The 12,755-nt window shown below is 25.5% G+C and overlaps 2 protein-coding genes across 3 annotated transcripts; one reads left to right on the top strand and one right to left on the bottom strand.

Annotated features, from left to right (window-relative positions):
* Positions 1 to 235: 235 nt before the first annotated feature.
* Positions 236 to 12,549, bottom strand: LOC139098861 (calcium uptake protein 1 homolog, mitochondrial-like). 2 transcript variants are annotated; one of them, XM_070651217.1, is made up of 12 exons: positions 12,389 to 12,549; positions 11,930 to 12,180; positions 11,654 to 11,870; positions 11,404 to 11,531; positions 11,259 to 11,288; positions 10,637 to 10,676; positions 6,868 to 6,982; positions 2,218 to 2,378; positions 1,294 to 1,454; positions 1,094 to 1,171; positions 843 to 952; positions 236 to 724 (listed from the first exon to the last, which is right to left on the bottom strand). In XM_070651217.1, the coding sequence occupies exons 2-12, from the start codon at positions 12,163 to 12,165 to the stop codon at positions 459 to 461; spliced, it is 1,542 nt and encodes a 513-aa protein (XP_070507318.1). In that variant the 5' UTR covers positions 12,166 to 12,180; positions 12,389 to 12,549; the 3' UTR covers positions 236 to 458. The 2 variants fall into 2 exon arrangements, with proteins under 2 accessions (XP_070507318.1, XP_070507317.1); XM_070651216.1 differs by lacking the exons at positions 11,259 to 11,288; positions 11,404 to 11,531 and adding an exon at positions 10,926 to 11,097 and having other exon boundaries at positions 10,637 to 10,674.
* Positions 3,490 to 6,243, top strand: LOC139098867 (carbohydrate sulfotransferase 11). Its single transcript, XM_070651227.1, has 4 exons — positions 3,490 to 4,250; positions 4,715 to 5,371; positions 5,615 to 5,895; positions 5,964 to 6,243. The coding sequence occupies exons 1-4, from the start codon at positions 4,074 to 4,076 to the stop codon at positions 6,124 to 6,126; spliced, it is 1,278 nt and encodes a 425-aa protein (XP_070507328.1). The 5' UTR covers positions 3,490 to 4,073; the 3' UTR covers positions 6,127 to 6,243.
* Positions 12,550 to 12,755: the final 206 nt, after the last annotated feature.

Raw genomic sequence — 12,755 nt, 5'->3', positions numbered from 1 at the left:
GTTATTACTTATTCGTATAGAAATTTCTTGAACTTCAGTTGCTATATAATTTTTTTCCATCACTGTGTCATACTTGTTTCATTTAATTATAATTTAATTTTATGTTAATTAATTTTTAGTTTTTATTTGTTTTATTATTTCAGATTAAAGTTATTGCTAAATCGCTAAACGTTTAAAAACCTGAAAAAAAAATAATTTTTTTTAGTTAAAAATTAATAAAAGCATAAACTCAGGATTTTTAACTTGAAAATTTGCATTGAATTCAAAATTTATTCATTTAGGTAAAATTTGTATTTAATTTTCAATACATTTTAAACGATAATGTAACTTAATAAATAAATGTTTTTAAATGCGTAAAATTTTATGAATGATAAATATTTTTTTTTTTAAAAAAATTAATTTTGTAAGCAAGACAGTTATTTTTTAATTTAAAAAATTAATTATTTAACGCATTAAAATTACAGAACGTCAAGTAAAACAGGTTTTGTTTCCTTAGCGCATTTCAAGATAGAATGCATAAATTTTACGAAGCCCGTGTCTTTTGGACGTTCCAAGCCTCTCATTAACCGATTCTTCATTACAGCAACAAACTCTCTATTACTCAATTGGCCATCCATGTTTTCATCAAAAATTGTGAAAACAACGTCAATAATATGATCGGACAAATCAACAAATGCAACGGTTTTGGCCACGTGTTTAAGCGTCAATTGATCAATGCTTGCACCTGTAAATCAATTAATTTTTATAGTGAAAAAATGTAGTCTTAATATTGATTTTAAAAGACTTGCTAATATTTCATAAATTTACGACATGTAAATAATAGAAAAATCTAAATTTTTTACCTGCGATGTGGTAGAAAGTAAGTGCGGTATCAACATCATTTATATTATTCAAAAAGTGGAAAAAACTTAAATAATCCTCCTTGGAAACACCTTTTCCATGATCTCTAAATCTATGTATATGAAAGTAATAAACAATGATTTTGAGTTTTCATTGAATTAGTCAAAATGTAAATGCTTTAAATTCAATAAATGATTTCCTTTCTTAATTAATATTATTTAAAAATTAATTTTTTTCGCATATGGGATTTCACCTTTTTTTGACTCGTTTAATTTTTTTTATCTTCTTTTTTTGAGGATAACCAGCATAAGCAAGCAACAATTCGGTAAAACTATAAGTAAACGGAAAGGCAAAAATTATGAGAATTAAGAGAATTATTAATTTTTAAAAAAAAGTTGGTCTCATTATTCTGGCCCTATTCTGAAAATTTTATGAGTGATTATCTCAACTTACTCAGCTTCTGAAATGTGTCCATTTTCCGGATTTTTCCTTAAGAATTCTAGAGTCAAAATTTCTCTTTGTAGTTGTTGTTGAAATTCAAGAAATTTTTCAATCGTTAATTTTTGGTCTAGTTTTTGTCCAAAAAAGTAGCAGCTAAGGGCTGAATTGACACCCTAAATTCAAAATAGATTTAGTATTTTAATTTTAACTCAAAGAAAAAAAATTATTTTGAATATTTTTCATTCAAACGTTAGAAGAAATTATGAATTTAAATCCAGAAATAATTAATTTTCATGCAAATATTATATACTTTAAAAATACTCAACAGGATTCTGCATTGCAATTATGAAGAATAAGTTTTCAAATAATATTTTTTTTTTTTTTGAAAACTCAATAAAACAACATAAAACAAGCAGCTCTGTTTTTCGTCATAATTTTTTTTTAAAAAACCAAAGAAATTTGTTTAAAATTATGCCAGAAAGAGTCAAGAATAAATTTCTAGAGAATAAAATCTACAATTATTAATCCAAGAGTCTGTTCATTTTAGAAGACAGGTACATGGTAATAATGAACTAATAATGTTATTGTAATTAATAAATAAATAAGCTAATAATTTCATTCATCAATATTCAAGCTTTCTTTTTTGTAAAGTATAGATAATGAGTAGAATTTCAAATTATAACAAATTTTCTATAATTATTGAGGAAAAATTTCCAAGCGGAATATAGTGCAACATTGAAATTATTTTTTGAGCTATTGTTTGAAAAAATAGGATTAGAAGATTTTACATTACATTTCCTGACTTGAAATTACAAGATTACACACCGTCGTTTTTAATAAAAAATACAAAACAATGCAGAATGTAGCAATTATTAGGTTCAAAAATTATAATCTGATGTTTAAAATATAAAAGTTAATACTTGTTATTTTCATTACTTTAAAAGTATTTCCAGTATTTGCATGATCTCGATGCCTAGAACCAATAGAAGTTTGTTGACGGATTAAGTTTGCTACTTCTTCAAATTCACTACTGTCAACATCGCCGTCTCCATTTAAGTCAAACATTTTAAATGCGATTTCAAAATGTCGTCGAGAAGCTATAGAAATCAAAGATAAAGAGAAAAATTAAATTAATAAAAGTAGCAAAAGCCAAAAGAATGTTCAAAACTAGATTTGAATTTTTTCAGATTTCAATCCCGGAGCCAAATTTTAGGATTGTGGAATTGAAAAAACTGATCCCGGGATTGAGTGATGATAAAAAGCATTCAATTGATATTGAAAATTAAAGTAAAAACCCATTTTTGGTCTAATTCCAATGCAACAAACAATCTATATTAAATTTTGAATTTTTTAATCAAAGTCAATTGATAAAACTAATTGATTTTTTTTTTTTTTTTTTGATAAAATCAAAGAATTTACTTCTGATCATTCATGAAATTAGCAATTAAATCTGAATTTTTAATTACACTTTATTCCTAATCTTGTGAATTTACCATGAATTTTGATTTTTTTTTTAAATTTTGAAATCACATTACAAAATGTAAATGGTATTTTCAAAATCAAAATTATTATTATTATTATAATTATTATTAAAATATAATTTAGGTCATCCGCTTTTTAAGCCCCGAAACTTTTTCATACTATGTTTCAAAGTATAACAAAATCATCTCAAATTGAGATTTTGTTTTGTTTATGTAATTTTGATTAAATTTAAGTTTTTTTAAGCCCCGTCACTGTTTAATGAAATGTTTTAATATTGAGATTTGACTTTCATATAAACTTTTAATATAACCATCATTGACACCCAACTTAACGGGGTATATAAATTTCTCTTTGTCATGCTTGAAGGGATTATACCCAAGTTATTTTTATAATTTAGATCATTTGTCTTTCTGTCATTTCGCTAATTATGCTTCATCCTCATAAACATTCGATTTGCTTAAGAATTGTGAAAAAAATTTTAAATAATAAAAAGCTCAAAATATAATCAGCTGTATTTTACTTCGTCCTTTATCAATTTTGCTCAGTTAGCTTTTTATTTCGCATTCAGTTACTGCGCATGAACAATCGATAACTTTGCATTTGTACGTTCTGGCAAAAAATATGTTTTTTTTTAACAGTTTTACTTCACATTTCATCGCGCCAACATTTGCACATTACAACGAAAATTTTCATTTACCATAGAAAACTTTCACAAAAATAGTTATTTTAAATTATTTTTATCGTCACCAATTATATATTTATAAAGTATTAATTTATAAGCGGAAATATAGAAAGCTTCAATTTAAACTTTGTTATTATTTAGTGCCAAAATCCATTGTGGCTCATTTTGTAGGTGTTAATAAAAATTAGATGAAATAGAAGTGAAGTTGATGAGTTGTAATATCTTTTTTTCATTCGTTTCAACTGAACTACATTAATTTTAAGTTCAATCAGACAAATATGACTGTACTTTTGATTTAAATTTCATTTAAAATTAAACTGTGCATTCAACAAGGTGAAAAATAAACTTTAAGGAATTTGCTTATTTTAAATCAAAAACATACAAAATAAAGCATTTACGGAAGTAAATTGAAGAAAGATATTTATCATAGTTTTTATATTTCAAAAGGAGATTTTCAATATTTAAAATCTTAGTCTAACTATATTCGTATTGGGGATAGGCCATCTACAAATAAATTTTATATATTGGTGTGAAGTAATGAGAAGTGATAAAGTAAACATGTACCCTACAATTCGAGAACAATCATAAATTTTTATAAAACTCGGAAAAATGATAAAACCTTACAAAAATGTTAGTATCTGCAAGAAAAATAAAAATGTTACTAAGCAAAAGACAAAGTCTTACATTTTTAAAAGCAGCAGTATTCATATTCGTGATTAGCATATATCTCATTGTTCTTGTGAGAGAATCAATTAATGCAATGAACATTAATGCAAAATCTAAGACTGTATTGAAATTAGATAACGTAAGTTAAGCTTAAAAAATATTCGGCATGCTTTGCTAAATTAAATTATCCTTAGATTCAGATTATCCACTTCAGTTTTTTAGAAATATCTCTCAAAAAATTTTCAGAGTTTTCAAAAATATACTATGTGATACTTGTAGAATACATTTAAACCTATATTTTTGCAATTTTGGTTTCTCAATTATTGACAAATTTATCGCAATAATTCCGGTAAATCTACTAGATTTGACTGAATAATTAATGCATTTTAAGGACTAACAAAATTCAAAATATATAGAATTGTCAAGGCTAGGTCACATTGTTATAAACTAAAAACAAAAAAAAATCAACTCTTAGATTGTTTGAGATACTTCGAAAAAACTGAAGTGAATAACCCGAAATTGAGAATAATCCACTTTAGTGTAACGTGATTTGAAAATATTATTATAATATTCTTTTATTATCATAATTTAAAATAATTTTAGTTTAAAGAAAATTCTAATCACCCACGACACGATCTCAAACAAAAATCTTCAACTGATCTAAATAGAAAACTCAAGCCACCGTCATCATATTTAAAACCAAATCAAAAATTTCAAAGCGTTCCGGTATTTAAGTCTTCCCTTGACACCTCTAAATCTGAATTGGATAACTCTACAACAATAAATTCTATTTACGAGTACTCGGAGGAAATTAATGCTAAAGCTGAAAAGGATTTTAATGAACGAAAACAGCATTTGTGGAATGTATGTGCGAAAAATAAAATTATTGGAAAATTGGCACCGAATGCTTGGGAATTTTTTATTTCACCTGGACATGGAATTGCTTGGTGTAATGTTTTTAAAGCGGCGAGTACAACATGGATGTATTATTTAAATATTCTTGCTGGATATGATTTAAAATATTTGCAAAGAACTGTTGCAACGCCATTGGAACTTGCAAGAAAACGTTTTCCTCGCCCAAGTTTAGAAGATTTATATGAATCTTTAGAAAACTCATTATCATTTCTTATAGTTAGAGAGCCATTTGAAAGATTACTTTCTGCTTATCGGAATAAAATAGAGGAAGGCAGAAATACTTATTACAAGTTACTTGGCGATCAGATAGTAAAGAAGTTTCGAGCTCAACAATCATTAAAAAATGTGAGCAAGTTTTAAAATTGATAATTGTTTTAAAATATATTTAAATTAATTTATTCGGAAAACCTATATAGAAGGAACAATTAATTTTCTTTTAGTATCACAATTACTTTATTTTCTGTAATCAAAAACAATCATATTTTTATTTGTCGATTATTTGTTTTTGACTATAGAAAGTAAAGTGTTTGATTTGATACTGAAGAGTGGTTAATTAAAAAATATTATTCATTCATTTATTTTTATTAGGATCCATCAGGACCCTCTTTTAAAGAATTTCTCCAATTTGTAGTTCAACATTACAAATCTGGTGGACGATTTGATGAGCATTGGAGTCCGATATATCAATTTTGTACTCCCTGTAGTATCAATTTTACTTTAATAGCAAAAATGGAAACTTTTGAGCGTGATAGTGAATACATTATTCGACAAGCTGGACTAGAAATGTTACTTTTAAACAAAGTGCCCAAAACAAAAGAATCAAAAATTTCTAACCGCTCAAAACATAATACAACATCATTAATTCCCAAGTATTTAAAATGTTTTAAAAAATGTATTAAAATATTTAAAAACTTATTTTTTATCTTTTTCATTGTAGATATTTTTCACAAATCGATAGACACCTGTTAAAGGATATTCTTGAAATTTATCAGCTAGATTTTGATTTATTTAACTACAATAGTTCTAAATATTGGAGAATTGTTCAACAAAAAAGCGATCAAGATATAAATAATCGATTAGATTTTGAAACTGGAATCTAATATTCATAAAAAAGTTTATAGTTTGTTGAATTCGTTTAGAAATAATCAATTAGTATCACCACATTAATCTTCATTGTTTAATTAATTGCACAGTAATTCAGTTTTTTTTTTTGCCAAAGCGACAACTAATAAAGTAGATTTTTTTACTGTTCTTGTAAAAACTTTAAGTTCACAAACAAATTAAAAAACAATTTAGATATATCTCGAGGTATCTGTATTTTTGTGCATTGTATAAAATCATAAATTTATACTCTGAATATTAAACACAGATTTATAGAAGATCATTTTGTTTATATGTTCAAATACAACTGGCTTTGGTCTTTTAATGATGAAATTTGATAACAAAATGTTCAATAAGTATTCATATAAATAAATTAGAGTCAGTGTCAAACATACCTTCGTTCTTTATCATTACTTATAGTAATATTTTAGAATGAAAATATTGTTAAACTTCATTGCATCAAAAAAGTATGTTAATTGCACTTTCTCAAAACCAAAAGCACTGAATATTAATAAAATATTTTTGACAAATACCTAACCATTTTTTTCATTTCAATAACAAGCTTTGAATAGTGCTCTGTAATTTCATATTGTTAAATATGCGAGTCAAAGTGGCTAGATAGAGAAATGGTTCTGATTCCCTTATTTTTATTAGCCACGAAATGCCCTTTCACACTTCTGCTTTGTTTGAGTTTTTTTTTTTTTTTTTTTTTTTTTTTTAAAAATTGTGTTCATACTTACTTGATAAAACTGTCAGTAAAAATATGTAGTCCGAAAAAGATATGAGTCCATAACTTCCAAGTTTGTAGAAAATGCTGTCTTCTTCAAGCTTTAAATCCAGTCGCTGAGTAACACTCTGTGTGATTGTATAATTTAAAAAAAAATTATTTATAGCAAAGGCATGAATTTTTACATTTAAAAAAATCTTCCTAACTATAAAGCATCAAAAAGTAATTTAATATCAAAATTTCGATCACAAAAAGATTTGAAAATGCGTTTTTTACTTATGAGGATCCACTATTACGATAAGTTTTTGCAAATATTATTAAACCATATTATTTTTTGTAAAAAAAATCATTGTTGCGTTGTGTGATAATTGAACACGAAAATAAGAGCAAATCCACGAAAGAACTGAACTGAAATTCATTGAAATTAAATTTTTGAACATTGTGAACAAGTCCTCTTTCACATTTTGTTTACTTAAAGCTATGTGTAATCATACAAAAACAGTCGCCTCATATAAAATTAATTAGGAACAAATAAAAGCGTGTGAAAATGAAAAAAATTAGATTATTAAAAATTAACAGTAAAATATTTCTGAATGGCAAAAACTATTTATTATAAAATAACTAAAAATAATCGAAAAGTTCATTCGTGGATTTGTCTTTAACCCCCAAGCGACACAAATAAAGAAGGCTCTGCCATGGGGATTTAAAGACTCCGCAAACGTTTTTTATTAACACCAAATGAAAGCTGGTCTCGTGTGACATACGTTTATTTGATTGTTAATAAAAGTGCTTTGGCAAAGCCTTGAAACCTCTATGACTGAGAAATAAAACTATAATCATGCAAATATACATTTAGCAAGAATTAAATCAAAACTCTAGTATCAGACATTTATATATATTTATCTAAATTTAATAGCAAAAGCACCGTAGAAACTACATTTGAAACCACTTTCGTTGTCAGGCACACATATATTTTTTAAATATACATATATCGTGTTTAATTTTTATTATTTAATGTATAAAATCTGATTCCAAAACCACAACTAAATCGAATTTAAATTAAAAAATATGAAATAATATCGCACGAAATATTCAATATGAAATAGAAGAACATTGCTTTAAGTTAAAATAAATCAGTTGTGCATATTATTTAAGACTCGTATTTAAACCTTTAAAAAATTAATTTCATACAGCATGGAGAAAAGCTTAGGCAAAATAAAAAATCTTCAATAACATTCAGAAGCATAGTTATATCTAGAAAATAATGACTTATTAAAACATTTAAAAACTCATGATATAAATATATATTTGAAAATAAAATATTTTGTAAACAACGAGCAATAAAAATATTGTGTGCAATTAAAAGATTCTAATTATAGAAATCAATATGAAAATAAAGATGTGAATCAAAAAGAATTATTCATATTGAAATATATAAAGAAATAGATCAAGAAAGAAATAATTAAATAAAGTTTTATATTTTCAGTCTTTACATGATTATTATTTACCAAATCGAATGTCTTAAAGTACAGAGACAGGAAGAAACAGTAGAAATGACGTAGTTCAGAAATTAGTAAATTTAAAATCATAAGTTAACAAAAATGAGCATTGTAAAACATAAAATTTTAAGAACACATAACCAATTCCATTAAAGCTTTAAACGACTTTACAATTTTAAATATTGACATTAATAAATTTGGAAATTTTCAAGATACGAAAGTTAATCCTTATACAACAAAATTAATTAATTAAAAATTCCAAATCGATTGGACTAATAATGATACTAATTTCATCAAATTATGTTGTTTTGAAATATTTTATCACTTCTCGACTCTTTTTTTTTCAATTTTTGATTACGGTATAAATTTTATCAAATTTATGATTGATGTTTGATAATCGAAATTATGAAAAGATTAAATGTACCTCGGCATTCTGTAAGAAATAGATAGGCAATTAAAACATTAATTGTATATATGACGAATAGATAGAAATGAAATAAAAATAATATATTTTTTCTTCAAGCAAAAATTTAAATACATTCCGAGTAAAATTTCAATTTTAAGGAGAATTTTTTTTTTTTTGGGAAATTTAGTTAGTATGATTTAACTCATAATTCTAAAAAAAAATTAAAACTTAATTTCTTAATTGAGTTTAGATTATTATAAAAGTCTATTAAATTTCCAAAATTTATTCACCTTAAAATTTCAAAAAAAAATCGAAAGTTTGATTTCATTGATCAATATTTTGGTCTACTAAAAGACTTATAGTAACCATCGTTGTGTCATCATTAAACATTCTAATAAGAATAAATATATATATATTTTTTAGCGCATTTTCGAAATTTTTTTCAAAAAGCTAGCTTATTCAAGCACTTTGTTCGGCTGGGTCTCGAGATCTCGAAAACCAGATATCGTAGAGAGCTCTAGTTTGATTTAATAGCTTAGTTCTATCGATTTATTGGGTTATCGGTCATTTAGAAGTTTCAAATCAATCCATAAGTACTATAATTAATGATTTTTTGATTTCCATACAAATTGTAACTAACTTTTTGCCCGAAAATTTTGAAATTTGGTAAACCGTTAGAAAGTTTGAATTCTAGAAAACCGTTATGGGAAAAATTTATTTTTATTGCATATTTTTTCCTTAGTGACTATGAACCTACTGAATCTTGATTTTTAGGTCTGAAAGTGAATTGGATCTTACTGGATCTTGTTTTAGGTCTAGAAGTGACCTGGATCTTACTGGATCTTATTTTTTAGAACTGAAAGTGACCTGGATCTTTTTTGATCTTGTTTTTTAGGTCTGGATCTTGTTTTTTAAGTCTGAAATTGACCTTGATCTTACTGGATCTTGTTTTTAAGGTCTGGAAGTGATCTGGATCTTATTGGATCTAGTTTTTAGGTCTAGAAGTGACCTGGATCTTACTGGATCTTGTATTTTAGACCTGAAAGTGACCTGGATCTTTTTTGATCTTGTTTTTTAGGTCTGGAAGTGATCTGGATCTTACTGTTTCTGGTTTTTTAGGTCAGGAAGTGACCTATTAATCAATTACTGATCGCTGGGACAAAAATGCGCTGAAGTCACTCGATAAGAACGAGTACTTTTGTAATTTTTTAATATTTATGACTATTACCAATAAAGTTTTAAAAATTAAATTTAATTAAATTAGCTAACCGTTTTGCTTCTATAAATTAGTTTTTTTTTCTTTCAAAAATTACGACAACAAAATACGAAATTTATTTTAAGAAAATTTTAGTTTTACACACTAAATAATTATAAAGATTTTATTTTGAGAGTCATATATTAAAAAGTTGTAGTGTCTAAACTAATCTCACACATTTTATCAGTTAAATCAGTTGCTGCAAACGTAGCAGTACCCAAAAATAGTAAAACTAAAATTTAAATTGTATGTGTTCAGCATACAGGATACATGTTTCACCAGGAAGAATATAACTGATTTAAACTGAATAACTTTAAAAAGCTTTGGATTTAAATAAATAATTATTGAATAATAATATCAACGTCAAAAAATCAAATAATATATATAATGAATATCATTGAGCAATAAAATTAACATGATATTTGAAAATATTTAAAAATTAAGTAGTTAACTGTTTCCAATTAAGATTAAATATCTTTAATTTACTAATATTATTATTATTATTTGTTCGTTTATATATATGCAATATATGTAGATTCGATATTTTCTTCAGGTTTTTGCAAATGCTTATAACGTAATTAAAATGATATGGAAATAATTTAATAAATTTTAAAACACATACCTTAGGATCATATTTCTTATACTGATCGAGTCCCAAGCCTGCAAAATTTAATATTTTTCACATTAGAAAATTAAAGAAGAAAATATCATTAAAAAAATAATAAAATATAAGAATTAAGCTTTTATGAATGAAGTAGTTTTTTTCACTAAATAAAATTTGTAACATGAAAAATAATAGAATTTGAAACAAAAAATGCAAATGAACTAAGGATTAGTGCATAATTTAACTCAATTAATTGTGAATATTTATTTAAACCAGAAATAAAACACAAGATATTGTTTCAATCTACCCTCAATTTGTTTGATTCCAGGAGTTAAACTAGTCAAAAAGTCAGTAGGTGTCATAAAAACTTCATAACTTTCACCTCCATGATGGACAACGGGAACTTGAATTGTTGCAAAATATCGGAAAACTTTGTCAGGAGTTGAATATTGTCTTATTCGATTTTCGTATTCAATAATCTAAAGGATTTAATGGGTTGTACGGAAAAAGTTTATAGGTAGATATTGCAAATTTAAATTTTAAATTTGGATATATAACTATTATTTTTCATCTAGCAATAAAAGTTAGTGAACCATTATATTTCATACAATTACTTTAATATTTTAATGAATACTTAACTTCTGGTTGTTTTAAATTTGGAGTTATAGCTCTACAATAAAAACAATATAACTTGTATTTTCATGATTTCTTTGTCGATTTTAGTAGGAAAATTGACTTTATCAAATTATTGACCGTATAAATCATGTTGATAATTTGTTTTTTACCTAAGAAAATCATCGGGTGTCATGAAAATATATGTGGAGTCTTGATGTACTACTTTGACTGTGGCAAAATACCTAAATATTTTATCAGGTGTTGAAAACGCTCTTAGGCGATTCTCGTAATCAATAATCTCGAATTAATAAAAAAAAATTATTAAATTTAAATAGATATCAAATCTTAAACTTTAAGATTCTTTTAATTTGGAGTTATAATTCACTAACTTTTGATTTCACAATACAATAAATCATTTACCTTTCTATCCCGAAATCCAATTTTTTCCTTACGTTTCTTCTTTTTCTCTTCGCTGTCTTCTTCGTCTGATTCACTGCTATCGTCGTCATCATCATCGGATTTTTCCTTTAATGTTTCATCAGTTTTGGGTTCGAAAGTTCTTTCGTTCGTTTTGATTTTTTCTTCAGCATCTACTTTTGGAGCAGGAAAAAGTTCCCGTTTATCTAAATCAAAGAGACTAAAATAATGTAATATAAAAGTTAATTATACTTAATTTCATATATGAAATATTCTCACAGTCTATAGTTCAAGCAGCAAAGAAAGATGATTCCACCAGTAAATAAATGATACCATTTAGTAACGCGAGGTACTGGCGTTGGCTTATGTCCAAAATTCTTATAAGTACGCTGTTGTTGATAGTAATTAGAATTGAAATTTCTACATTTCAGGATGCTAGGTAAAACTAGGGATATTTTAGGATATTGAACAATGGTTAGTTTTGCTCGTTGCGAATATCTTAAGATTGATGACATTGAAAGTACTGAACTCTGCAAGAAAAAAAAATAATGTGTGAAGGTCATTGCATATAATCATAAAAGTGTTTTGAACTTCTTTTTAAACTATCAATTGACATTTTTTTCTTTAAATTATTGTATTGTTTATAGAATCAATACTGTGAAAATTTTGAGATCAATAAAATGATCTCTAGAAAAAAAATAAAAACAAATGCAATCAGCTTTAATTTTGTCTACTTACTTTAATAAATTATTTAATATTTTGACACAATGAAATCATTAATTATCAAGTGCTTCACCAAATTTTCATGTTATTAGTTTTCTGTAGATAATTTGCAACAAATTTATTTTTAGAATTTTTACTACAATATATACAGACACAGAAGGGGCACGCAGGGTTTGAAAGTGTTGCAGGGTTGCGATTATTACGTAAAAGTAAAGAATTTTAAAATTTTAAATGCCGTTAATCTTTTGATTTTTTTTTGTTTAAATAGACCGGTTTTTAAATTTAATATGTTCAACAATAAGCAAAAACCAAAAATAGCTTTTTTAAAAAATAATTATGCATAATAGAGTTTAGATAGTTTTTTAAAAACTCAACTTATATA

Source organism: Chironomus tepperi, unplaced genomic scaffold (genome assembly GCF_022539635.2).
Source record: "Chironomus tepperi strain 1889 unplaced genomic scaffold, CSIRO-AGI_Ctep_v1 contig_454, whole genome shotgun sequence".
In the NCBI taxonomy this organism is placed as follows: Eukaryota; Metazoa; Arthropoda; class Insecta; order Diptera; family Chironomidae; genus Chironomus; species Chironomus tepperi.
This window is presented reverse-complemented; position numbering and strand designations above follow the sequence as displayed.